This window comes from Macaca fascicularis, chromosome 3 (genome assembly GCF_037993035.2).
Source record: "Macaca fascicularis isolate 582-1 chromosome 3, T2T-MFA8v1.1".
NCBI lineage: Eukaryota > Metazoa > Chordata > Mammalia > Primates > Cercopithecidae > Macaca > Macaca fascicularis.
The window spans coordinates 10,895,066-10,920,470 of record NC_088377.1 but is presented as its reverse complement, the minus strand read 5'-3'; the positions used below and the strand labels follow the sequence as shown (position 1 = coordinate 10,920,470).

Sequence of the window (25,405 nt, the reverse complement as noted above, 5' to 3'; positions counted from 1 at the left end):
TAGGGTCTGCAAAGTTTTTAATGTTCAAGGGGCTGTCCATTTTGAAAGGTGTAAAGGAATTAACATATTTAGGTGCATTCACAGGAAACAGGAGAAAGAAATTCTGGCACAGCACAGGGGTCAGGAAACTTACGGCCCACCACCTGTCACTGTCAATAGTTTCCCGGGAGCCCAGCCTTGCAAGTGGTTGACATGCTGCTGATAGCTGCTCTGCAGAATCGCTGGGACTAAGGCCACAGGTCCAGAAAGCTTCAAATGGTCACTACCGGGCCCTCCACAGAAGAGTCTGCCCACTCTCCATACATTGTATGATGAAATACACTGCATTATACTGAATATTAAAAAAAAGAAATATACTGCAACTATTGAAAAATAAACACAAACTGTATATACAAACAGGGAAAGATGTTCAAGAAATCATGAGAAAGTTTTATTTTAAACTCTGCCTGCCTTCTGAGGCCAGCAGGCCCCATTCATTTGGTTTTGCTGGGCTCCAGTGAGAAAGGAATTTCAGCTCTTGGGAAGAATGAACCCTGGGAGGGTAAACAGGACCCTGGGCAACACTGTCTACGCAGCGTCTCCGGCATGGGCCTGAACAGGACTAGCAGCCCCTGCGTTACTTATGCAGGCAGTCCTGAGGCCACAGGCAGCTGAGAGCTGTGCAGGAAGCGCCCCTTTTCCCCACCCAGGGTCTGAGCAGGATCAAAACTCAAGAGTAAGAACAGAGGCCAAACCACCACCATGGTTTGCAATCAGCTGACCTACACTGAACCCCAGAATCAAGCAGACAGGCCCACCGCGGATGGGCCAGCTCCCCAGGTTGAAAGGCCTGCCCAGGACAGCCACCAGAACAAAGCAGAAAGGGCCCCTAGCTAAGCCAGTCATTCTTCCCAAGTGAATAATTAGACAAGCGCCGCCTTGGGAGGCCAGGAGCATGTTTAGAGGACATTCCCTCCTCTTGGAAGCCCTGTGTCCCCCAGGGGACTCTTCAACGCCCACCTCAGTGCAGTCACACAGGGAACGGCTGGTGGCTGGGCCACCCTGGCGGGAACCCAGGACTACCTCACACTTCCCCACACCCACTGCCCAAAGCCACCCACCGCCAACCTGCCCCTTAACCCAACGGTATCAGAGCATCTTAAAAGCACAACCGCTAGACTCTGAGAGCTGCTGTGTCAGATAAGAAGCAGGCCCCGTGGTGACAGACCACACACGGACGCAGCTGGCTCCTGGCTCCCTGGCAGTCCGCCTCTCTCCTCACAGTTCAGCACTTTATTCGGAAGAGCATTAGACGTGCTATCCAGACAGCTTGTCCACCTTCACTCACAGCCTCACAGTCCCAGAACCTGTGCTGCCCCCTGCAGAAATCCTGCACGTCCTGGGGGCAGCCACCGCCCCAGGCCACGATGACGCTCTTCAAATTAACTTCTGTTTCTGTAGGAAAAGCAAAAAGAAAAGGATGACGTTCCTAATTGTTGAGTAGATGCCACTCTCGACTCTAAACTATATAAATTTAGTCTATCAAACCTTAGTCTAAAATGTGTGACTAACACCCACCAGAGGAGGTGACCAAACGCACTTTGGTGAAATCAGGTAAAAGCTGTTTGCAAACTGTGCAGGGTCTTGGCAGATGCCCTGAGAACCTTTAGCTCTTCCGTCCACAAGGATTCCACCAAAGTTAGTTGATTTATTAGGGCCTCTTTTTCATCCTTCATATGCGACACCTGAAAGATATTTTTTAATTATTATTATTGCAGTTATATATATCATAGAATGTATCTTTTTAAGTGTACGGTTTTTTACACTTTTAAGTGTACGGTTTTAAGTGTACGGTTTTTAAGTGTACGGTTCAGCAGCATGAAGTATATTCGCACTGTTATAGATCCACCACCACTCTCCAGCTCTGGAACTGTTTCTATCACCCCAAACAGAAACTCTATAACCATTTATCAGTAATCCTATTCCCCTCTTCCCCAAACCCCCAGTTACCTCTACTCCACTCTCTGTCTCTATGAACTTGCCTGTTCTAGGAACCTCACAGAAGTGAAATCATACAGTATTTGTCCTTTTGTGTCTGGCTTATTTCATTTCCATAATGTCTTCTACATTAAAATCACTCCTTAAATCCCAGGCGTGTTTTCATACGAATGAGCTGATTTCTCATTTAACTAAAACATTTACTAAATAAACGCATCAATGAGAAGAAATGCTTGAAGTCATACAGTAACTTTTACTTTTTACCTTTTTTACTTTTTACCTTTTAATAAAAGGTAAAGGCAAAGATATGGAGTCAACCTAAGTATTCATCAACAGATGAAGAAAGAAAGAAAACGTGGCATATATACCCAGTGAAGTACATTCAGCCTTATAAAAAAAAAAAAAAAAAAAGGAAATTTTGTCATTTGTGACAACATGGATGAACCTGGAGGACATGTTGTCACAGGGCAATAAGCCAGCACAGAATGACAAATATTGCATGATCTCACTATATGTGGACTCTAAAATCATCAAACTCATAGAAGCAGGGAGTCAAATTGTGGTCACCAGAGGCTGAGGGGTTGGAGGGGGATTAGGGAGATGTTGATCAAAAGACACAAAATCTCAGCTGGACAGAGGATTAGTTCAAGAGACCTATTGTACATTGTGATGACTAGTTAGTAACAACATATCATGTACTTGAAAATTGCTAAGAGTAGATTTTAAGTGTTCTCACCACAAAAAAATAAGTATATGTGATCATGCATATGTTAAATATCTTCATTTAGCCATCTACAACGTATACATATTTTAAAACATCATGTGGTACACTATAAATACATACAATTAAAAATAAAGAGGCCAGGTGTGGTGGCTCATGCCTGTAATCCCAGCACTTTGGAAGGCTGAGGTGGGTGGATCACCTGAGGTCAGGAGTTCGAGACCAGCCTGCCCAACATGGTGAAACCCCGTCTCTACTAAAACCACAAAAATTAGCCAGACATGGTGGTGGGCGCCTGTAATCCCAGCTACTCAGGAGGCTGAGGCAGAAGAATCGCCTCAACCCAGGAGACGGAGGTTGCAGTGAGCCGAGATTGTGCCACTGTACTCCAGTCTGGGAGACAAGAGCAAGACCCTGTCTCAAAAATAAAATAAAATAAAAAGAAAAAATAAAGAAAAAATTGAGAGAAAAAGCATAGGGACAAGGTTAACAGTCAAAAATGGAGGCCGGACACAGTGGTTCAGGCCAGGCGCAGTGGTTCACACTTGTAATCCCAGCACTTTGGGAGGCTGAGGTGGGTGGATCACCTGAGGTCAGGAGTTCGAGACCAGCCTGGCCAACATGGTGAAACCCCATCTGTACTAAAAATACAAACATTAGCTGGGCATGGTGGCGGGCACCTGTAATCCCAGCTACCTGGGAGGCTGAGGCAGGAGAATCGCTTGAACCTGCGAGGTGGAGGTTGCAGTGACCCAAGATCGTGCCATTGCACTCCAGCCTGGGCAACAAGAGTGAAACTCCATCTCAAAGAAAACAAAAATAGAGGTAATTACATCAACATTTATTTATTTAAGGGACTAAACAATGCTCTTATGAAATGCACTATCCCTAACAACATGTACAAAACAAGGAACTGCTGAATCCAGACACTTCTTTAAGGATGTCACATTCTGGAAACATACCTTTTGAAGCATAGCATTAGTCTCTTCCATGAAATAATAGCATATTTTCTGGGCTATGTCCAAACTTGTCTTCTCATTCGTATCTGAAATTACTTCCCCAAGAAGTACTTTTTTCCAGCATGTACTAGAACCAAAATGTTCCATGACACAATTTTAGCAGGCTCTCAAAAAGCAGACTTTTCTATTTCAATGCAACACATAAACTCCTTCTCCTATTTCTCCAGGAGCATAATACAACTCATTCCATAAGCAGACTCCCCAAACCTCCACGCCACTTGTAGCTCCTGTGTGGAAGCCGACCAGGTAATAAGAAAGGAGGAGGAGGAGCTGAGAAGAAAAAGCACGAGGGGTGGGTGCTCTCTGCAGGCAAGGACTGAATGTTATCATCATGACAAGCCTGTGTGACCCGTAAGTGAATGAAGTCCTGCCCCCAGCCATGGGAACGAAGCCAGTGACAGAACAGGAGGGCGAGTCCACAGCCGAAAGGCAGAGGACTAAGGAGCAAAGGTGGGAGTTTTCCTTCTCTTCAAGTGACAGTCTGTCCAAAATAGTAGCAAACTGGGACACAATTCACAAAGCCAAATGCTCCGCGTCTGGAAGGAGGAATCTACAGCAAGCCTCTATCCCCATGCAAGTCATTCCAAAGCTCTACTACAAAGGCTCGTAGGAAATGGGGCTCAGTCAGCAGGCAGGGCCCACTCTGGCAGGTCTGCTGTGGCAGGTGCAAGGGAGCCACAGCAGGATGTGGAGCAGAGGTGGCAGCGCCAGACCTAGACACTAGAAAGAACGACCAGGAGAAAAGGATGGAGGACCGGATTCTGAACACCGAGAATCTGGAAGTGGAAGTGGCTTCCAAGGGGAGGAAAGATGGCTGCTGTGGAAGTAAACAGGAGCCCATTAGAATTCAGAACAGCTGGCAAGACACAGCCCGGAATAGTCTCAGAAGGCTTCAGCGTCAGAGATGACAGGTGAAATGAGTTCTCAGGAAAGAAAAAAAAATGATTGTCAGGCATGGTGTTCATGAATAACCATTATCTAATTTAATCTTCACAGTTACCTAGCAAAGAAAGCACGATTATCCCCATGCCAGGGCTCACTCAGGAAAGTTGAAGCACCCACCCTAAGTGACAGACCTAATGAGAGGCAGAAAGAACTGCAAACACGCATCAGCCAGAGCCCACACATGTTTTCTCCACCACCCACTCAGTAAGCAGTAACTCAAATGGAAGAAAAGAGGCCTAAGGAAGACCTCTGGGAAACAGCCAGTTGTTGTATTTAATTTTAGGCTGAAGTGTCCAAAAAGGACTCATACCTTGTTGCCAGAAGGATTTAAAGAAGCTTACATGAATGCACACGAAATTAAAGGTAAGATGAATGAAGGCAGAAAACAAGACAAAGGAAGAAGAGGGGAGAAAAGACAAGACACAGCAGGAACGGGCCAGTGTGAAACCGCTAACATTAGGTACATTTGGATGGACCTCAGATTTGCCTCTCAGTTTTCCAGCGAACAAGAAAAAGAAGGAAACATCAGTTAAAGAATTCATAGTATCTGTAAGATAAAAACACTCCATTTGCTAAGAATAAAAACAAAAACTATGTTTGGTGTTGAGACCAGGGAGAAATTTTACTCCAAAAGTTCCTAGAGAAAAAGAAGGAAGCAACATCATCTCATCCACAAGAACAGGCATCACAGAAGGGGCACTGACTGCTCCCAGGCACTGTGCCTCATCTCAGTCAGTCCTCCCAACTGCTCAAGGACAGCCTGCACCATCTTCAAGAGGTTCTCCCTGGATATCTAGCAGCAGAAGGTTGAAGGCTGCTCTCCCTGCCAGGGACTCAGGCCGAAGCGGCCCCTGTACTGGGTACAGCACAGCTGGATGTGCCGACAGGTGGCTGCAGGGAGCAGGACTGACAGCAGGCAGGAACATGAGGGAGCCTGGCCAGGATGCAGACCCACACCGGGGGCTCCCCGACCTGCCTCCCCCATGGAAAAGTCCAGCTCTTCAGCCAGGCTTCTGGATCTGCCCCAGGGCAGGACCGACGTTAGGAGCTCGAGCTCTATTTGTCCCGGGCAAAACCTACCTACTCTCAGACTTTCCTCTGAACGGTGCCAATGCCCACACTTTCTAAAGGATTTCAGGTCACCAGTAGGAAAATATGAGTAGAAACAAAAAAATTATCAGAACTATGTATTCTGATTATGATTCTAAAACCAGAATTCCAAAACGGTTAAAACTGAGAAATGAAACATTCACTACATGGGCAAGTTACATAACAAAAAAGCAACTTCAATGTAGGACATTCCTTTTTCCTCCCTGGTTGGGTATCTGAATGCAAGCCAAAACACAAACAAACGCTCCAAAGTTATATCTAGCCTGTTGCCTCAGCTTAAGACCAACACATGTGAAACTTACAATTTTTCAGCTTCCAGACATAACAACTTAAGGGCTGTGAGTAGCCTCCAAGATGGTCCATCCCATCCGAATGTCAAATTTCTGAAGCAGAAAAACAAATAATGACAAATCCGTCATTTCAGTATTTCATGACCTCATAGCAAATGACTGAAGAGTCAAACACATTTTTAAAGGGGTTGCTAAATGTCATGTAACCTGCAATCTTGGTCAAAGGACAGGAGAAAATCAGTCTGCAAATACTTAAAAAGAAAGCCTGAGTAACAGAAAATTCTCTCCCCATTTTTTTTAAAGAGTAAACAGCTCTTTTGCAATAATTTTAGTAAGAAGCTTGAACATGAATGAGGGGCCTGAGGCAGGGCCCAAGGGCAGGAGTTCCCAGTAAGAGAAACGCTTAAGAACTGGAACTACCCGGGCATCCCACAGATGGCAGCCACCACTGCCAGGCTGCTCTCACACCATGGCGGGATCATTTCAAACTTAATTTCATCCAGAAAAGAAAATCCAAAAGGGAGAGCCTTGAACCCCGTTTAGCCACTTGGCATGGAATCACCTGGCTACCCACCTACCCCAAGAGCCTGCACCATGGTGCCAGGTGCCTGGGCTCTCCTGAGGGCCAGCCTGGCCTTTCCACATGACCACAGGGTAGACAGACTCATCCTGGGCCACCCATCAACACATCCAAGCTCTCTTTTGGTACTGTAATTTAATATTTCTAGCTTGGACCTTATGTCCCTAAAGAAGTTTCTTTCAACTGTCTTCTACTCCTTATGTCCTCCACAACATCAAGCAGTTTTACTGCACACAGTAAGTGCTCAATACCTACCCGTCAGCTGACACAGGGTCAAGAGGTGTCTCACCCCCATGGAAAATTTAACCCCAGGTTTTCCATGAACATTTCCTAAAGGAATAATTCTAAGAGGGAAAGAGAAACACTTACTCTATATAGCCATGATCCTTTAGAATAGAAATCTTTTTGTCCATCTGTTTATCTCTTGATGGAAGATATTTAACAAGTATTTCTATATTTAAAAAAAAATCAGACTGTTAGGGCGTAAATTTGGACGAAAGTATGTCTTTCTTCCCTTCTCAACTCACCTCCTTTCCCCTTAGCAACCCAGACATGCACAAACAATTCCACCTAATTCACAAGGAAGTCTACTCTTCGAGTCCAATTCAGTCACATCAGTACTGAGTCCCTGAAAGGCTATCAGAATTCCAAGGCTGGAGGACTAAACACGCATAACCTCAGCTCGTGCTCCCACGAAGTAAATCCACCAAAAACAAGCAGGTCATTAGGACATCAGCATGACTGTTGGAAAATTACAGTCAACAAAAGTAGAGGCCATGCAAAAACATGAGGAAAGGTTTACAATACTGAGCTTTTTCCAAACCAGAATTCAAAGTAGTCTGGATATTAGTGACTGCAACTACAAAAAACTTAAAGTAAATACGCACAAACTAACAAAGCTATTTGGAGAAGCAGGGTAATGAGAGATTTTTCTATTTTACTTTTAAAATGTAAATATAACTAAAATATAATTTTTGCTCAAATTAATTTATTCAACAAATGAATACTTCATGGACATCAATATTAAATTTATCAGGATTTTGAAAACATGAAGCCAATCTCAAAGCTGGTTTTCTAGCAGCAAGACCCAGTTTTTGCTTTTCTATTTTTATTTTGAGAAATCACATTATTATTCTGCCTTATAAGATGGAGTAGTAACAGCTTGGCAAAGTTTCTATTTCCAATCAAATCTATATTAAAAATGCATCAAATTATGTATTTAATAAGTCTCTTGCCATTTTTTCATGGCCTAGAAAACTGCTTCTCTACTGTTTCACAAAGGGAAAAATCAGTCTTCTATGTACTTTTTTAACACTATATTTGGAATTTTCACATTTTAAGTGTAATGGCTAACTTACTATTTTAAAATAATAAAACTGGGCCAAGTACGGTGGCTCCCGCCTGTAATACCAACACTTTGGGAGGCTGAGGCAGGAGGATCTCTTGAGCCCAGGACTTGAAGACAGCCTGGGCAACATAACAAGCTTGTCTCTATCATATGAAAAAACAAAAATTAAAAATAATAATAATAAAACCAGGTCAGGTGCAGTGGCTCACTCCTATAATCCTAGCACTTTGGGAGGCTGAGACAGGTAGATCACTTGAGGCTAGGAGTTCAAGACCAGCCTAACCAACATGGCGAAACCCCATCTCTACTAAAATTACAAAAAGTAGCCAGGCGTGGTAGCGCATGCCTGTAATCCCAACTACTCCGGAGGCTAGGGCACAAGAATCGCCTGAACCTGGGAGGCGGAGGTTGCAACAAGCAAAGATCACGCCACTGCACTTCAGCCTGAGCAACAGAGTGCGACTCACTCAAAAATACAACCAATGATAAAACCAAAAATAATAAAACCAAAAACAAAAGAACATAGATGAAATCAAATGTCATCATGGCATCAACCTCCAGAAACAAGGACTATAGATTTATCTCTGTGATTAGCACAGTGTCTTACACACAGTAGGTGCTTAATAAATATTTTTTATTCATTGCTCTCTAATTCTATTGTCTTTAGTGCCAGTGCCAACATCTCAGTATAAAGATTTCCATCCTTTAATACTGTATTTATTTCCTTAGCAGTTTTCCTCTTCTTCTATTCTATATTTTGACCCAATGCAATGAAAACTTCTTAATTCTTCTTATCCTAAATATCAGTCAGAGCTTTGTTGTTTTTACTTCAACACTGAAATTACAGTCAGAGTAAGGCTAGGCCTACCTAGAAGAAAATTAGTGATGTGTATGTCAGTCTTATGGTTTTGATATTTTTATTAAAACTGAAAATACACATCTCCAACTGGGAAAAAAAATTATACAGTGTTTACGTTAAGAACAAAGTTGATTCCCACCTCTTGAGACATAAACACAAGCATGAGGATTATGGACGGAAACAAATCCATATTCCAGGAACAGCCGCTGATTATCGTGAGGGCCGTAACAGATGAATACCTCTTCATGCTTTCTCCAACGTGAAGTCGTTCTAATTTCGTAAGAGTGAGTTTCTTCATTAAATGCTGCTTTTACCTAGAAAGAAAAACTGTTAAAGGTTTTTTTTAAAGTAAGGTGTAAAACTACAAAAACTAATTAAGTTATTATGTAATATTAATGTGAGTCAAGTGCAGCTTTCAAACACCCATCAATAAATGTAACTATGCATAGGGAACATGCCACTTCCGGTTTCATCCACCTCGACTTCACCCTGTTGATGAGGGAGGGAGTCCTGCCCTAGGGCGCTGGGGATGGCCACACCATATCACCTGACACAGCACAGATGAGATCATCAGCAGTTTATTGGTCACGTCCACTCATAGCCCAGGGAAGGAGGACATGGTGGTGCCAATAAACTTTATCTGTAAAAAGCTAGAGAGTAAACATGTTCAGCTTTGCCAGCCCTATGTGGTCTCTGTCACAAGTTGTATTTTTACCATCCTTTCAAAGTGTAAAAACCACTCTTAGCTCAGGGCTTTCGGGCCACATGCCCACAGGCTGTAGTTTGTGGTGTGGTCTTCCTACAGTAGACTATAAAATCATTGGTTTGGCACATAAATGCACCAAAAGTCCCAATAAAAATAAATTACTGCACTGGGGACAGACGGAGTTCCCATGTCTAGCATCCTATCACACTACACACCCCTGATATTATTTCATCAACATCAACCACAGAAACACTCATCTAATCCCAGGCTCCTTTGCTCCTGATTGTTAAAGATACTTCTTTCTACAAAAGTAACAAGCAGACAGCCCTTGTTCCTGGGCTAAGAAAGCAGAGCGGGAACCTCCCTAAGCTCTGATCTCATGTGGAGAGCACATGAGCTTAGCACGTGGGCTCACAAGGCATGACTGCTCTTCTCACAGTGGAGTGTCATGTAAAGGTGACAGCCAGGACACGGATCCCAGCCATGTCCCTCCACAACACACCCCAAAAGCGTTACAGGTGAGTCGACTGATGGACATTCTCCTGCTCTCCAAGCCAGGCCTCTACCCCTGCATGCCCTGCAAATAACACTCGTTTCCCAAATGAGCCACCTGGGGAAAAGGCTCGGGAGGATGCGATCTGTGACCACCTCCCAAATCGGGTTTCCTTCATTATTTCCCAGAACCCTTTCCCCACAAATACCCATCCATTCAATAAACATTTACTGAACACCTACTATGTGCCAGGCCCTGCATGAGCACTGGGGTGACAAAGAGGAACAAGGCAAAGACCCCATTCTCAAAGATTTCAGAGCTCAGTGGGAAAAAGATCAAGTCAGTCAGCGATCAGAGCAAAGAGAAAAGCTGTGACAGCTCTAACACCAAGTTTAAAAGCGACAGGGCAGGAAAGCAGGCTGGGCTTCAGTCCTGGTCTTGAAGGAGGAACGAGGGAGAAGGAAGGAGGGCTCTGCACCACCTGCTGGGAAAGACCGGACAGGGGATGCAACATGAGGTTCTGTAGGCCTGAAGAGCAAAGCGGAGAAAATGGGCAGAGGCAAGCACTGCAAGAGGGACAGTGGGGTCTGGAAGAACAACAGGAGCCTCCTGACGGCAGGCCATCCCAACAGGGTCACCTGAAGCTGCCGACGCCTCTCCCTGTGGTGTCACTCACCATCTACAGTCACAGGTTCTGGGCAGTGGAAGCTTTCCTATCCAAATAGAATAGCTGCTCCCTTGTCAGCTTCTCACCTGGACACGTGGGCTATGATTCAGCAGGTCCAGGTATGGAGCGAGCGCACAGGTGTCCGGCTCTGCAGAAAGGCATTCCCGCTGCCTGGGCCTCAGGTACACGGCTCTGGTGTTGACGGTGCACCAAGCCCACAGCAGGGCACTGTAGCTGAAGATGCTGTCAACAGCCTCCACAAACAGAGGCTGCAGAGAAGAGAAAAAGTCTCTGGAGGAAGCAAAGAACTCCTGCACACGGGCTCTCTGCTCTTCAGCCTTTGCTTTTAAAGATTTGGGAAGAAGGTTCACCACTTCCGGCTCCAAACAAACAGGGCAGGTATAGGCCTTGGGTAAAATCTCCAGGTAAGGCTTCCAAAGAGATCGGTCCCCAGCATGCTTCTCTGAAACTAAAAAGGTACACAGCGCCAGCAGAGGAGACGGAGGCGGCTTCCACCTTTGAAAATTAAAAGCCGGTTTAAAGGAATTACTTTGATTCAAAATATGAAATAAGCCAAGCAGTTTGTTTTGCTGCCAGAGGGAGTGTGTTCAAACTGTCAACACACTCAGTTTACTTAACAGACTCAAAAGAGTTCCTTCCTTCCTTCCTTAAGGCTCTTCCTCTCCGGGGGAGCAAAGCCCCAGTGCCAGTGCTCTGAAAGAGCCATATCTACATGTCAGAAAAACTGACTCACTAGGCCAAGTTCCAGGTTTGTTTGCAAGAGATTCCTCGTTGCAAAAAAACCTCTTTGCTTCCAACTTGGTTCTTCAGTTACAAAGCTTTTGACCTAACTCCATTTGTCTCACCTAAATAAAGATATAAAATATGGTGGGGAAAAAATGGTGGAAAGAACAGAGACCTGCACCATCCGATATAGTAATCACTGGGTACGCAGAGCTATTTAAATTTAACCCTTAATTATTTAGAATTAAATAATATTTAAAATTCAATCCCTCAGTGAGATAAGCTATGTTTTAAGTGCGCAATAGCCATTCAGAGCTAATGGCCACCATACCAGACAATGCAGAAAAAACATCTGTCATTGCTGAAAGCTCTGTTGGAAGGCACCAACCTTAACCAAAATGGAATATGCTCATATACACTTGTGCAGTTCTAACGCTTTTATTCCTAAGTTTACCTGCTCTATTACAAATTATGTATCACAGTATTTTTATTTGTTTTGCACAATTGCCAATAAAAAGATCTCATGTTGCCTGAAGGTATTTAGAAAAAGTTTTCATCAATCCTTCAAGGTCCAGATTCCTATACTGCCATACATTCTACTCAAAATTTCAGAATGATTCAGAAAATGTTTATAATGACAGCATCCTTGCCTCTACACGGGCCTAAAAGACCTATTCACCTTCTTCCAAAAACATGCCAGGGGAAGAAAGTCCAGAACTTACCTAACAGTTAAGAAACAGTATATGCCAGGCACAGTGGCCCTTTGCCTATATCCCAGCACTTTGGGAGGCTGAGGTGGGTGAATCACTTGAGGCCAGGAGTTTGAGACCAGCCTGGTCAACATGGTGAAACCCCATCTTTAATAGAAATGCAAAAATTAGGCACGGTGGAGCATGCCTGTAATCCCAGCTACTTGGGAGGCTGAGGCATGAGAACTGCTTAAACCCAGAAGGTGGAGGTTGCAGGGAGCTAAGATCGCCACTGCACTCCAGCCTAGGCGACACAGCAAGACCCTGTCTCAAAAAAAAAAAAAAGAAAAGAAAAAGAAAAAAAACAAAAAAGAAAAGGAAGAAAGAAATGGTCCCTCGTAATTTAGAAATCCCTTCCACTGCGGGTCTCTCACTCTGTCTTCAGAGATGCCCCAAAACAAAGGCCCAGCAGAACGTGTGCCAGAAAACAGTTCTCCCACATCAGCCTCCTCTCTTCTATACCCAAATAAAACTAATTCTTTCATAATGTCAACAGCTCTTCAAAGTTCAAGAAAAACTGAAGTACAGTAAGGGTAGAAATAAGAGAGAGTAACTTACATTTGTCAAGAGCTACTGTGATGGAAGAGAACAGGCTACTAAGAACCAAAGCACTCAGCTGTGATTTACATATATTATCCCATTTAATTTTTATTTCTTAGTAAGTGATAGATGGTGGTATCACACCCACACTCCAGGAAGCCTATTAAAAACCTTAAAAATGCCATTTACAGTGAATTAAGAACAAACTTTCCGGCTAGGCACGGTGGCTCACACCTGTAATCCCAGCACTTTGGGAGCCCGAGGCGGGAGGATCACGAGGTCAGAAGTTCAAGATCAGCCTGGCCAAGATGGTGAAACGCTAACTCTACTAAAAATACAAAAAAAAAAAAAAATTAGCCAGGCATGGTGGCGGGCCCCTGTAATCCCAGCTACTTGGGAGGTTGAGGCAGGAGAATCGCTTGAACCCAGGAGGCAGTGGTTGCAATGAGCCAAGATCACACCACTGCACTCTAGCCTGGGCAACAGGTGAGACTCCGTCTCAAGAAAGACAGAGGAGAGGAGAGGGGAGGGGAGGGGAGGGGAGGGGAGGGGAGGGGAGGGGAGGAAGGGAGGGAGGGAGGGAGGGGGGGAAGGGAGGGGGAGGGAGGGGGGGAGGGAGGGAGGGGAAGAGGAAGGACAAACTTTCTAGAACAGAGTAAACTTTTCACATCATTTCAGGTATTTATCTGCTCTAAAAGGGACTGGGTATTAATGAATTATGTCTCAAGAGACATATTCGCCAATGACAGACTTTAAGGAGAAGCGCTTGCACCAGGTAAGCATGTGTGTGGTCACTTACTTAGTAATGTATGCCCCTAAGTAGCTTCGAATCACTGTGTCCGTGGTGAGCAGGCAACTCTCAGGCAACGAAATAATCATCTGTCCCTCCTGGCCAAAAGGAAAGCAAAGTTGAGGATGCCTATGCTTTGGGAAGAACCCAGGAGTATGAGTCTGAAAAAGTCTTTGATCCCACAGTCACCTACCAAGAACCCACTATAACTCAACCAAAAGCCACCAATGGAGTCGCTCCCAACTCTGTGAGTCAGCAGATGCACATAAGGCTGCTCCAATGCCAGGTCCCACAACCCCAACAAAAATGAAAGCATTGACAGGCAGTCAACCCTTCACCAGAATGAGTGGTGGAAACATGTTGACAATTCAAATTATACTGTTTCTTCACTTTTTTTTTTGAGATGGAGTTTTGCTCTTGTTTCCCAGGCTAGAATGCAATGGCGCGATCTCAGCTCACTGCAACCTCCACCTCCCAGGTTCAAGCGATTCTCCTGCCTCAGCCTCCTGAGCAGCTGGGACTACAGGCGCCTGCCATCATGCCCAGCTAATTTTTGTATTTTTGGTACAGACAGGGTTTCACCTGTTTCTGCACTTTCTTATGCCAGGAAATAGTGCTACCAATAGCAAACAAACAGAAACTGTGGGGAAAAGAAAGAGAGATCAGACTGTTACTGTGTCTATGTAGAAAAAGGAAGACATAAGAAACTCCATTTTGATCTGTACAAAGAAAAATCATTCTGCTTTGAGATGCTGTTAATCTGTAACTTTAGGCCCAACCCTGTGCTCACAGAAACATGTGCTGTATTGAATCAAGGTTTAAGGGATTTAAGGCTATGCAGGATGTGCCTTGTTAACAGTATGTTTGCAGACAGTATGCTTGGTAAAAGTCATCGCCATTCTCCATTCTCTATTAACCAGGGGCACGATGCACTGCGGAAAGCCGCAGGGACCTCTGCCCAAGAAAGTCTGGGTATTGTCCAAGGTTTCCCCCCACTGAGACAGCCTGACATATGGCCTCGTGGGAAGGAAAAGACCTTATCGTCCCCCAGCCCAACATCTGTAAAGGGTCTGTGCTAAGAAGGATTAGTAAAAGAGGAAGGCCTATTTCCCGCAAGTCCCTGGGAACAGAATGTCTCGGTGTAAATCCAACTATTCGTTCTATTGTGAGATAGGAGAAAACCACCCTGTGGCTGGAGGCGAGATACGCTGGCGGCAATACTGCTCTGTCACTCTTTCCTATACTGAGATGCTTAGGTAAAGAGAAACAAATCTAGCCTATGTACACATCCGGACACAGTACCTTCCCTTCAACTTATTTACGACGCAGATTCCTTTACTCACATGTTTTCCTGCTGATCTTCTCCCCACCATCACCCCGTTCACCCTGTTCTCCTGCCCCACTCCCCTTGCCGAGATAGTGAAAATAGTCATCAATAAATACTGAGGACACCCGGAGACCGGCGCTGGTGCAGGTCCTCACATGCTGAGTGTGCCGGGCCCACTGTTCTTTCTCTATACTTTGTCTCTGTGTCTTATTTCTTTTCTCAGTCTCTCATCCCTCCTGATGAGAAATACCCACAGGTGTAGAGGGGCAGCCCCCTTCAGAAACTACCCCCAAAAAATTGTATTCAGTGAAATCCAAGTGGCTAGGCAATGGTCTGCTCTCTACATAACCCACGCCTAGGAGCTAAAGAAAGGCCAGCATGCCCAACGTAGTAAGGATCGAATTCTACCACTTGCAAGAGTATCGTTCTCAGTGTCTCCCACTGAGATAGAACCACAGAAGAAAAATTCGATGTAAAGTAATAGAAAACAGTTTAAATAAACACAACATGATGAAGCCAGATGTGAGATTCTCCTTTAATTCTAACTGGCATCTAAGTTGGTTAAAAATCTCAGCCAAGCCCGGGCATGGTGGCTCACGCCTGTAATCCCAGAACTTTGGGAGGCTTAGGCGGGTGGATTGCTTGAGGCCAGGAGTTCAAGACCAGCCTGACCAACATGATGAAACCCCATCTCTACTAAAAGTACAAAAATTAGCCGACCGTGGTGGCAGGCGCCTGTAATCCCAGCTACTCCGGAGGCTGAGGCAGGAGAATCAGTTGAACTCAGGAGGCAGAGATGGCAGTGAGCGGAGATTGCGCCACTGCACTCTGGCCTGGGTGACAGAACATGACTCCTTCTCAAAAAAGAAAGAAAAAAAAAATCTCAGCCAAAAAATCTTCCGGGATCAATTTCTGGTTTCCTCATCTGTAAAGCAAGATTAAGCTGGATGATCACCATGGTCACTTCCCATTCCAACATCCTATGATCTTATGGTTAGAAAATATTTGGGTAAATCTCTTTATCATCAAAATGCAAACTGTACACTTCGCTGTGCATTTCACTATATGTAAAATACGTCTCAAATTTCAAAAACTTTTGATAAAACCACCACATTTGAATGTACATGTGAAACAACTGCCAATTATTTCACGACCTAAACAAAGACTACCTGTAGTTACTGCTGCATACATGACATTTCTCATCCCCAAATTCTGCTACAGAATAAAGTCAATTACACTTTCCTCCAAAAATAAAAATACTGCATGACAATATGAAAGTACTTAATACTACTGAACTTCAAAATGGTTAAGATGTTAAGTTTTACGTTACATATATTTTACCACAATTAAAAAAATTTAAATGACGAAAACATTAACACAGCATAATAGAATTACAACCTCAAAACATACCATTCTTTATATATTGGACTTCTTGTGTTTGTGATTTTCACCTGTTTAGGAAACATAACCTGAATTCCCTTGCTGACTGTGTTTGCATTTTAAAGAAATTATATTTTCCTTTAATATTTTAAAAATTTGGCCGGGCGCGGTGGCTCACGCCTGTAATCCCAGCACTTTGGGAGGCCGAGGCGGGCGGATCACAAGGTCAGGAGATCGAGACCACGGTGAAACCCCGTCTCTACTAAAAATACAAAAAATTAGCCGGGCGCGGTTGTGGGCGCCTGTAGTCCCAGCTACTCGGGAGGCTGAGGCAGGAGAATGGCGTGAACCCGGGAGGCGGAGCTTGCAGTGAGCCGAGATCGCGCCACTGCACTCCAGCCTGGGCTGGGCGACAGAGCGAGACTCCGTCTCAAAAAAAAAAAAAAAAAAAATATTTTAAAAATTTATCTTTTTAGCACAACATTTTTAACAATTAAAATTACCTTTGGACCAGGCATAGTGGCTCATGCTTGTAATCCCAACACTTTGGGAGGCCGAGGCGGGCAGATCCTGAGGTCAGGAGTTCAAGACCAGCCTGGCCAACACGGTGAAACCCTGTCTCTAAAAACACAAAAAAATTAGCTAGGCTTGATGGCACACGCCTGTAATCTCAGCTATTCAGGAGGCTCAGGCAAGAGAATTGCTTGAACCCAGGAGACGGAGGTTGCAGGGAGCCAAGGTCATGCCACTGCACTCCAGCCTGGGCGACAGAGCAAGACTCTGTCTCAAAAAAAAAAAAATTACTTTTTATCTACTAACAAAACAAAAAAAAAAAGATACCATTCCTTAGACTAAACATATGTACACATCTGAGTATGAGTTTTAAAGAATTTTTTAAAGGACAATTTTTAAATAAAGGAAGAAATTAATTTCTAGGCCGGGCGCGGTGGCTCAAGCCTGTAATCCCAGCACTTTGGGAGGCCGAGACGGGCGGATCACGAGGTCAGGAGATCGAGACCATCCTGGCTAACACGGTGAAACCCCGTCTCTATTAAGAAATACAAAAAACTAGCCGGGCGAGGTGGCGGGCGCCTGTAGTCCCAGCTACTCGGGAGGCTGAGGCCGGAGAATGGCGTAAACCCGGGAGGCGGAGCTTGCAGTGAGCTGAGATCCGGCCACTGCACTCCAGCCTGGGTGACAGAGTGAGACTCCGTCTCAAAAAAAAAAAAAAAAGAAATTAATTTCTAGCTTTACAGAAAATCGTGCATTAGAGATCTTTAAAACAGGATCGGAAGAACGAAAAGAAACCTTGGAGGTCATCATTTACTTCCTCATTTTGTAGAGGAGGAAACGGAAGGCAAGGGTATGAGGGGGTCTCGGGTTGGGGCCCCCAGGCAGCTGAAGGCCACTCTGGCCCAAACCCGAGGCCTCATCCTCCCTTAGCTCTGGTTTCTACCTGCTGCACCACAACTGCCTCACAAATAGCAGCAGCTGCCTCAGCACACTTTAAACGTGATCTGACATGTAATGTGTTGTGGCAGAGATTGCTAGTTGCCTATCCCAACACGCCTTCTCACCCCGTCCTCACTAACAGAATCCTACTTAGAGGGCACGTGGCTGGGGAAAGGCCAGCACGGCTCTCCTCCCTTGCAGCTGGCTAGGGCTGTGTACCTGATCACCGGTCAAGGACAGAGGGACTGGAATTTCCTTAAAGGGAGGAAGCCTGCCCTTCCTCACCCCCTTGCTCTCTCCTGCTGCCCAAGTTCCAAGACCTGCACCCTGACCTGAGGGTGCAGTTCCCTTAAGGACATGAGAGAGCTGGAAGGAGCTGGGGCCTCCACGGACCATGGGACTGCCCCACCAGCTCGGGCCAGCCTACTCCAAGCTTGTTTCTATGAGTGAGAAAAAAATAAATTTCCATGCTGCTTAAGCACCTCAACTTTGGGCTTGTCTTTCATTGCAACAAACTTAATCCTAGTTGATAGAACCATATTCAAACATATCTATTAGGTAAGTAAGAAATGACTGTATGTCTGAAATTTTTTTAATCCACTTCATTTGAACCACAAAAACAAAGCAGCAAAATCTACACTGGGTTTCAAGGATCAAAGGAAAATTCTCACCTGCAAGGATGTTTGGCTCATCAGCCCTCTTCCTGTACCTAGGAAAGCAAAGACACAAAGAGTAAATCCTACTACACCTTCGAGGCCCTAGACATATCATTATGAAAAAAAAAAAAATGTGAACTTCAAAATTACACAAGGCTGAAGCTGGATGTGTCTGTCTTTGATTCCAAGGAGAAACAGGGAGTCAGAAAGCTATTCCAGAAAATGTCTTGACCTCCAGTGAGTTATAATCCTTGAAGGGCAAAGTCAGCTTCAGAGGTGAGACCTAAAGACCACCGTGGACTTGATACAGACCTACTCCTGGCCTCTTGCAGAAAGCTTTGGCTGGACTCTCTCCCCTGGGGCCTACTGGCCAATAAGGTGCTATTCCCAATGCCCAGCCAACCTCTGAGGCTAGAGCCCCAGGCCACTTATCCCCATTACCAGACTCAGCTCTCCGGAGTAAAAACCTTGAGACCCCTTTGATTGGCTGGCTGGCCAGTAAACCCCACTTAAGTCCCCACAAAGCCTGCAGACATCCTCCCCTCTCTGATCAGGTAACCCATGAGATGGGCTCTCCATGACCTGGTGAGCTCAGCTGGGTAGGTCAGCTCCAGCGGGTGCCTGTGAGCCAAGGCTCCAGCTGGAGCACAGTCACCACAGTAACCTCAGCAGCTGCATTAATACCCCACCAACTTCCAGAAGTTTCTCCCTCCATGCCTAAGCTTCTGCTCCTGGAGCAGTCAGACGAACATTGAAAGGATGCTCAGATGACAGCTTTTCTGGCAGGCATAGGTATTACATGATCATAAGAGGCCTAGAGCATTAACGTCTCCAATTCATCATTCCTCACCTTTCCTCTCTTAGCTGGGAGGGAAAATAATTCAGCCAAGTCAATGCAGGACTACTGGGAGCTCCTGGCTCACAGTGGGAACTCCTGCCTCAAGTCTTCATCAGTTTCCCGCAACTTGGATTTGATGCTCCTGTTTCATGGTGGGAATTCCTGCCTCAAGTCTTCCATCAGTTTCCTGGCAGGTTGGATTTGATGTTCCCGGTTCATGGTGGGAATTCCTGCCTCAAGTCCTCTATGGGTTTCCCAGCCAAGTTGGAGTTGATGAGTCCCAATTCATCTCCCCTCCCAGGAGGATACTGTCTGCTCACACAGCTGGTTCTAGTGTTGATAGCGTATTTCATTGATTTCGTGTACCGCATTGTGGAGTTAATCGCCCCTGTGCACCAGAACTCCTCCTAGAATCAATTACTAACGGGAAGATTTTCTTCTGCGTGGTTATCCTTCCAAAACCTTACGTGCTAATCTAAGTGGAAATTCTCTCCAAACATGTATGTGAACAAAAGCTGGCCTATGGAATACATCTAGAAGAGCCTTTACCTATATTTACATGATAGTGTTTAATATCAAAAAACACATAGTAATCTACACTTACTTTCATTTTCATATTGCATATATTAGGCAAAGTAAAAGTGGCCATTAGGAGCTCGTAAGAGTAAAGCTTATTACAAATGTCTCAAAGCCTCAAAATTTCCACTATCATCAATCTACATGGGAGGCCCTGACCTGGCTAGCGCTTTTGGTGGTGAAAGGAAATGCTGGGGTCAGTTTCCAAGGCAGAAAAGAAGAGAGAGTCTAAAGATGGAATCCTGCTTAGGAGATTTCCTATGCCCCTCCACAAACTAAGATGAATTCCCCAGAGTTCATACATTTTGACTGAAGCCCAAAAATGTTACCTCCTATCATACACTGATTAGGAGCTAAAAACTATATGAAGCACTTACAGAAGGTTCCTTGTCCCCAGAACTGTAAGCACCGGGCTCAGGTCACTGCCAAGCCACTGTGCTTCTGCACCTGCATCGCCTGAAATCTGGGGCTGGGGCCAGGGCAAGTTGGTCTCACTTTTAAAAATAGGAACTCTTTACTGCTCCAAATTACAAACAGATGACCTATTCTCAGGTATTCCATCTAAACCATCTGCTGATTCCTGCTTGATGATTTTAAACCCATCCTTCTTAGGGCAAATGACACCTGAGATGTGGGCAGGCCTTAGACACGGCAAGTCTACCTCTGATACTACTGACTCTCTTGATCATCTGGGGAAGAACTCTGTTCAGTATAATCTAAGAGTTATGACCATCTTTGACACAGAAAAACAGAAAGGCAACCATTATGTTAGAGGCTGACAATATGGTTCATGACCATCAACTAGAAGGGGCCCTAAGAGAAAATGGCTCAAATCAAGCATTTTCGTTCAAAGTCATGATGTGTAACTGACTCATGGAAAACAACTTTACACACATCACCTCACTCAGCAAGGGGCACAAGTGGGAAATCATTTGCCTTGGTGGGGGGTATATGAGGAAGTTAATTTGCTCAAAGTTCAATTACCTAACGGGTACTTGAGTAATAATTCTGATGGACAATGGGAGCATTGTGTGGCATATGCCTTAACTTTTCTGTAAGGTGCAGCCTGCCCTGTGATGTAGAACTTTGGGGCCCTAATTGCACCACTATCTCTGTGCTGCAGCAGACTCCAAATCCTTGTAAAGAGCATCTTGGTCCTCCCTGTGGTTATCTCCTGCCCACCTGTGGAAGAGTGGAGTGGCCATGTATGCAGGCACACACCCAGAGCAAGCTGCCCAACCTCTGTGAGAGAATGTTCCAGAAGAAAGTGGTTTTTGGTTTTTGTTAGTTTTTTGAGACAAGGTCTCACTCTATCGCCCACGCTGGAGTGCAGGGGCATGATCATGACTCTCTGCAGCCTCAAACTCCCGGGCTCAAGCAATCCTCCCGCCTAAGCCTGTAGAGTAGCTGGGACTACAGGGCACACCACCGCGCCTGGCTAACTTTTGGACTTTTAGTAGAGACAGGATTTCGTCATTTTGGCCAGGCTGGTCTCAAACTCCCAAGCTCAAGTGATCTGCCTGCCTCAGCCTCCCAAAGTGCTGGGATTACAGACATGAGCCACTGCGCCTGGCAAAATGTTAACCTAACCTCCCTAATAAGCGCAAGTTCCAGAAGAGAATGTCAATCTACCTCAGCTCAGTGCTGAAGCCCACAGCTCTGCAATTAACTGGCCACACACAGGGGGCTCCTCCTCCATCCAACCCAAGGGGAGCACAAGCAAACCAGCTGAGGGACAATATCTGCTGAGGCCCACTTGCAAGAGTGGCCCCTGCTGTCTACCTGGCTCTCGCGTGGGAAAGGGCAGGACAGCTGAAGGCTAGATCTTACCTGGAAAACAAGCAGGCGCTAAGTTTGAATCTTGAAACTTCCTAGCTTTCAGCCACTTCCTTAGCTCTATAAATTCAGACTTGTGGCTCTCATTCACTATCAGGCAAGGAGAGAACAAATGGTGATTAAAACCACTATATAATCAGATTACCATTTTTAAAAGAACATGTCTGATGAAATGTGTCTGAGAGACTTGCACAATAGTGAGAACTGGTGTATCTAAACATAGAAAAGGTACAATAAAAACACAGTATTGGCCAGGCACAGTGGCTCACATCTGTATTCCCAGCATTTGGGAGACCAAGGCGGGAGGGTTGCTTGAGGCCAGGAGTTTGAGACCAGCCTGGCCAACATAGAAAGACCCCACCTCTTAAGAAAAAAAAAAAATACGGTATTGTAATCTAATAGGACCACCACTGTACATGTGATCCATCAACCAAAACATCCTTATGCAACATATGACTATATTCATTCAATGTAATCCTAATCAAAATTCAAGCAGGCTTTCGTACAGGAATTAACAAGCTGATCCCAAAACTCATATGGAAATGCAAAAAGCCTCGAATAGCCACGATGTCTTTGAAAGATTGATTTTAAAACTTATTCTAAATCTACAGTAATCAAATTACTGTGATATTGTCAAGACAGACAAATAGGTCAATGGAACAGGACAGAAAATTGGAAGAGGCCCATATGTAAATGAACAACTGATTTCTGACAAAGTGTGAAGGCAAATCAGTGGAAAAAGGTAGTCTTTTCAATAAATGATGATCCAACAACTGGATCTCCGTAAGAGAAAAAACAAGTGAACTTATCCATATCTTGTACCATATTCAGTTGGATTTACATAGGACTTTCCAGATGGCCACTTTTGTATTGAACAAGATACAGTATCTTCTTCAGACAGGGTTACCCCGAATTTGAAGTGATAAATTTACATCCAAACACTGATATCCTACAGGTGGCTGAAGGTCAAGACCAGAAAAAGAAACTTGGGAGTCACCCCCAGAGAAGACAGTTGAAACAATGAGTTAGATATCTTCACATTCCCACCAGGATCTAAAAGAATACAATGGCACCATTAAAAAGAGTGTTATAGGCCGGGCGCGGTGGCTCAAGCCTGTAATCCCAGCACTTTGGGAGGCTGAGGCGGGTGGATCACGAGGTCAGGAGATCGAGACCATCCTGGCGAACACGGTGAAACCCCGTCTCTACTAAAAAAATACAAAAAACTAGCCGGGTGAGTTGGCGGGCGCCTGTAATCCCAGTTACTCGGGAGGCTGAGGCAGGAGAATGGCGTAAACCCGGGAGGCGGAACTTGCAGTGAGCTGAGATCCGGCCACTGCACTCCAGCCTGGGCAACAGCGCGAGACTCCGTCTCAAAAAAAAAAAAAAAAAAAAGAGTGTTATTTAAGAAATATTCTCTTTGGGTTGGGCACAGTGACTCATGCCTGTAATCCCAGTGCTTTGGGAGGCCGAGGCAGGAGGACCACTTGAGCCCAGGAGTTCAAGACTGGCCTGGGCAACATAGTGAGACCCTGTTGCTAAAACTAATTTAAAAAAACATTAGCCGGATGGAGTGGCATGTACCTGTAGTCCGAGGTACTTGGGAGGCTGAGGCAGGAGGGAGGCTAAGGCAGGAGATCACTTGAGCCTGGCAGTTCAAGGCTGTAGAGAGCCATGATCACGCCACTGCACTCCAATCTGGGTAACAGACTGTACCTTGTCTCCAAAAAAAAAAAAAAAGAAAAGAAAAGAAAAAAGAAAGATTCTCTTTGAACACTGTGTGCCTTTGAGAAAAGCTATGTGTTAGGCCGAGCATGGTGGCTCATGCCTGTAGTCCCAGCAACTTGGGAGGCTGAGGCAAGAGAATCACTTGAACCTGGGAAGTGGAGGTTACAGTGAGCCAAGATCACACCACTGTACTCCAGCGTGGGCAACAGAGCAAGAATCCGTCTCAGAAAAAAAAGAAAGAAAGGAAAGCTACGTATGAACAAACAAGCAATCACAAAAGGATTTCTTTTTTCATCACTGTCACTAAAACAAAAACTGTACCTCCTCTTGGTTCAGAACTTCTGCAAAGTTTTCGTCTTCTGATCCGGCTTGTTCTCCCTTTTCCTTTCTGCATGCTAAAACTGTAGTTTCTTCTTTCTGAAACACAATTCTATTTTTTCAAAAAGGATAAAACTGTAATTTCTGTGGAAATGCTCAATCTAAAATAAAAAACATTTCTTTTACTTTCCAGTTATATGATAATCACTGTTCTTTGTACCTTTAAGTATACAAATGTATATTTTGGTAAACTGTTTCTCTCAAGTGTTTTTGTAAATGAAAGGTTTATACTGTAAGCTAAATCATGATCCCTACAGTTACAGAATTCCCATTATTATCAGTCCCTCTAAAACAGTTTTATCTTGCAGACCTAGTGACTACAGCTTAATCTACTAAAAATACAAAAAATAGCTGGGCGTGGTGGCACACGCCTGTAATCCCAGCTACTTGGGAGGCTGAGGCAGGAGAATCGCCTGAACCCGGGAGGGGGAGGTTGCAGTGAGCTGAGATCGCGCTACTGCACTCCAGCCTGGGCGACAGAGCGAGGCTCCGTCTCAAAAAATAAATGCATAAATAAAAATAAAAATAAAAACAAAATAAGGGCCGGGCATGGTGGCTCATGCCTGTAAACCCAGCACTTTGGGAGCCCGAGACGGGCTGAGGTCAGGAGTTCGAGCCCAGCCTGGCAAACATGGTGAAACCCCGTCTCTACTAAAAATACAAAAATTAGCCGGGACTGGTGGCAGGCACCTGTAATACCAGCTACTCGGGAGGCTGAGGCAGGAGAATCGCTTGAACTCAGGAGGCGGAGGTTGCAGCCAGACGAGATCACGCCACTGCACTCCAGCCTGGGCGACAGAGCGAGACTCTGTCACAGAAAAAAATAAATAAAAATAAAATAAATCTACTTCTAAAATATACGGGGATAGAAATGAGTAAGAGACAAGAACTCCAGGCGGTATTAATACCGCACTTGAGCAGTATAAGGTTCATTATTTGACCTAACGAAAGTCGGCTAGTCCAGCTCCAGAGGCAAGCGCGGCTGCTTCGGTCCGGGTCCCAGCGCTCAGTCCAGAGACCGCGCCGGAAAGTGTTTCCAAGACTCCCGGGCCCTCGCGCGAGCTGTCCACCCGCACCCTGCTGAGGACCACGAGGACACCGGCGACCGCCACAGACACAGGCACCCCACAGTCCTGAAACTCTAGCCGTGAGGCCGCCCTACGGTCCCACACACACCGCTCCCGCCGCCACAGTACAGCCAGGCGGGCATCGGACCCCAGGCCTCAGGCTCCTTAGCGTTACGCAGGGCACCGGAGCAATACGCGCTAAGTGAACGACTCCACACGATGAGAGGTTACTACAGCGCACACGATAATGTCCGCCCTAGAGGAGACCTGCGACCTGAACTCAGTTCTTTTTACGCTGATGAATGAAAGACTAAGTAACTCACCAGCGAGACTTTGCTCCCGTTACCCGGGCAACTGGAGGCCCGACCCGGAAGTCCTACCAGCTCAGCTAGGCGCCAGCGGCCGTTTCCAAGATGGCGGCTGCAGTGGGCGGGCCCAAGGCACGTGGAAACGCCAAACGGCCCCAAGTGAACAAAAGTTAAAGGAACGGGCCAAAGCTGCAGAGAGAGAGGCTGAAGGTCGTCCCGCCCGCCTGGTGTCCTTAAGCAATCCAAGTCCTCAGTCTCCCGGGTCGGCCCCTTCCGCCCCGGGCGGCAGCTTCCGGCTCGCGCATGCGCAGTGTCCGCGGA

At 45.4% G+C, this 25,405-nt stretch overlaps 1 protein-coding gene across 25 annotated transcripts; it reads right to left on the bottom strand.

Moving 5' to 3' along the window:
- On the bottom strand, window positions 1–25,368 carry SETD4 (SET domain containing 4). Of its 25 annotated transcripts, none has more exons than XM_074034047.1 (13): window positions 25,100–25,368; window positions 23,653–23,761; window positions 21,598–21,693; window positions 18,369–18,406; window positions 16,749–16,866; window positions 13,548–13,636; window positions 10,802–11,231; window positions 8,989–9,163; window positions 7,012–7,093; window positions 6,075–6,155; window positions 3,661–3,784; window positions 1,558–1,724; window positions 1–1,434 (listed from the first exon to the last, which is right to left on the bottom strand). In XM_074034047.1, exons 5-12 carry the CDS (start codon window positions 16,761–16,763, stop codon window positions 1,590–1,592), a joined length of 1,131 nt encoding a protein of 376 aa, XP_073890148.1. In that variant the 5' UTR covers window positions 16,764–16,866; window positions 18,369–18,406; window positions 21,598–21,693; window positions 23,653–23,761; window positions 25,100–25,368; the 3' UTR covers window positions 1–1,434; window positions 1,558–1,589. The 25 variants fall into 25 exon arrangements, 20 of the variants coding, with proteins under 20 accessions (XP_073890148.1, XP_073890154.1, XP_073890147.1 ...); XM_074034053.1 differs by lacking the exon at window positions 16,749–16,866 and adding an exon at window positions 14,121–14,178; XM_074034046.1 differs by lacking the exon at window positions 16,749–16,866 and adding an exon at window positions 13,732–14,178 and having other exon boundaries at window positions 23,653–23,748.
- Window positions 25,369–25,405: the final 37 nt, after the last annotated feature.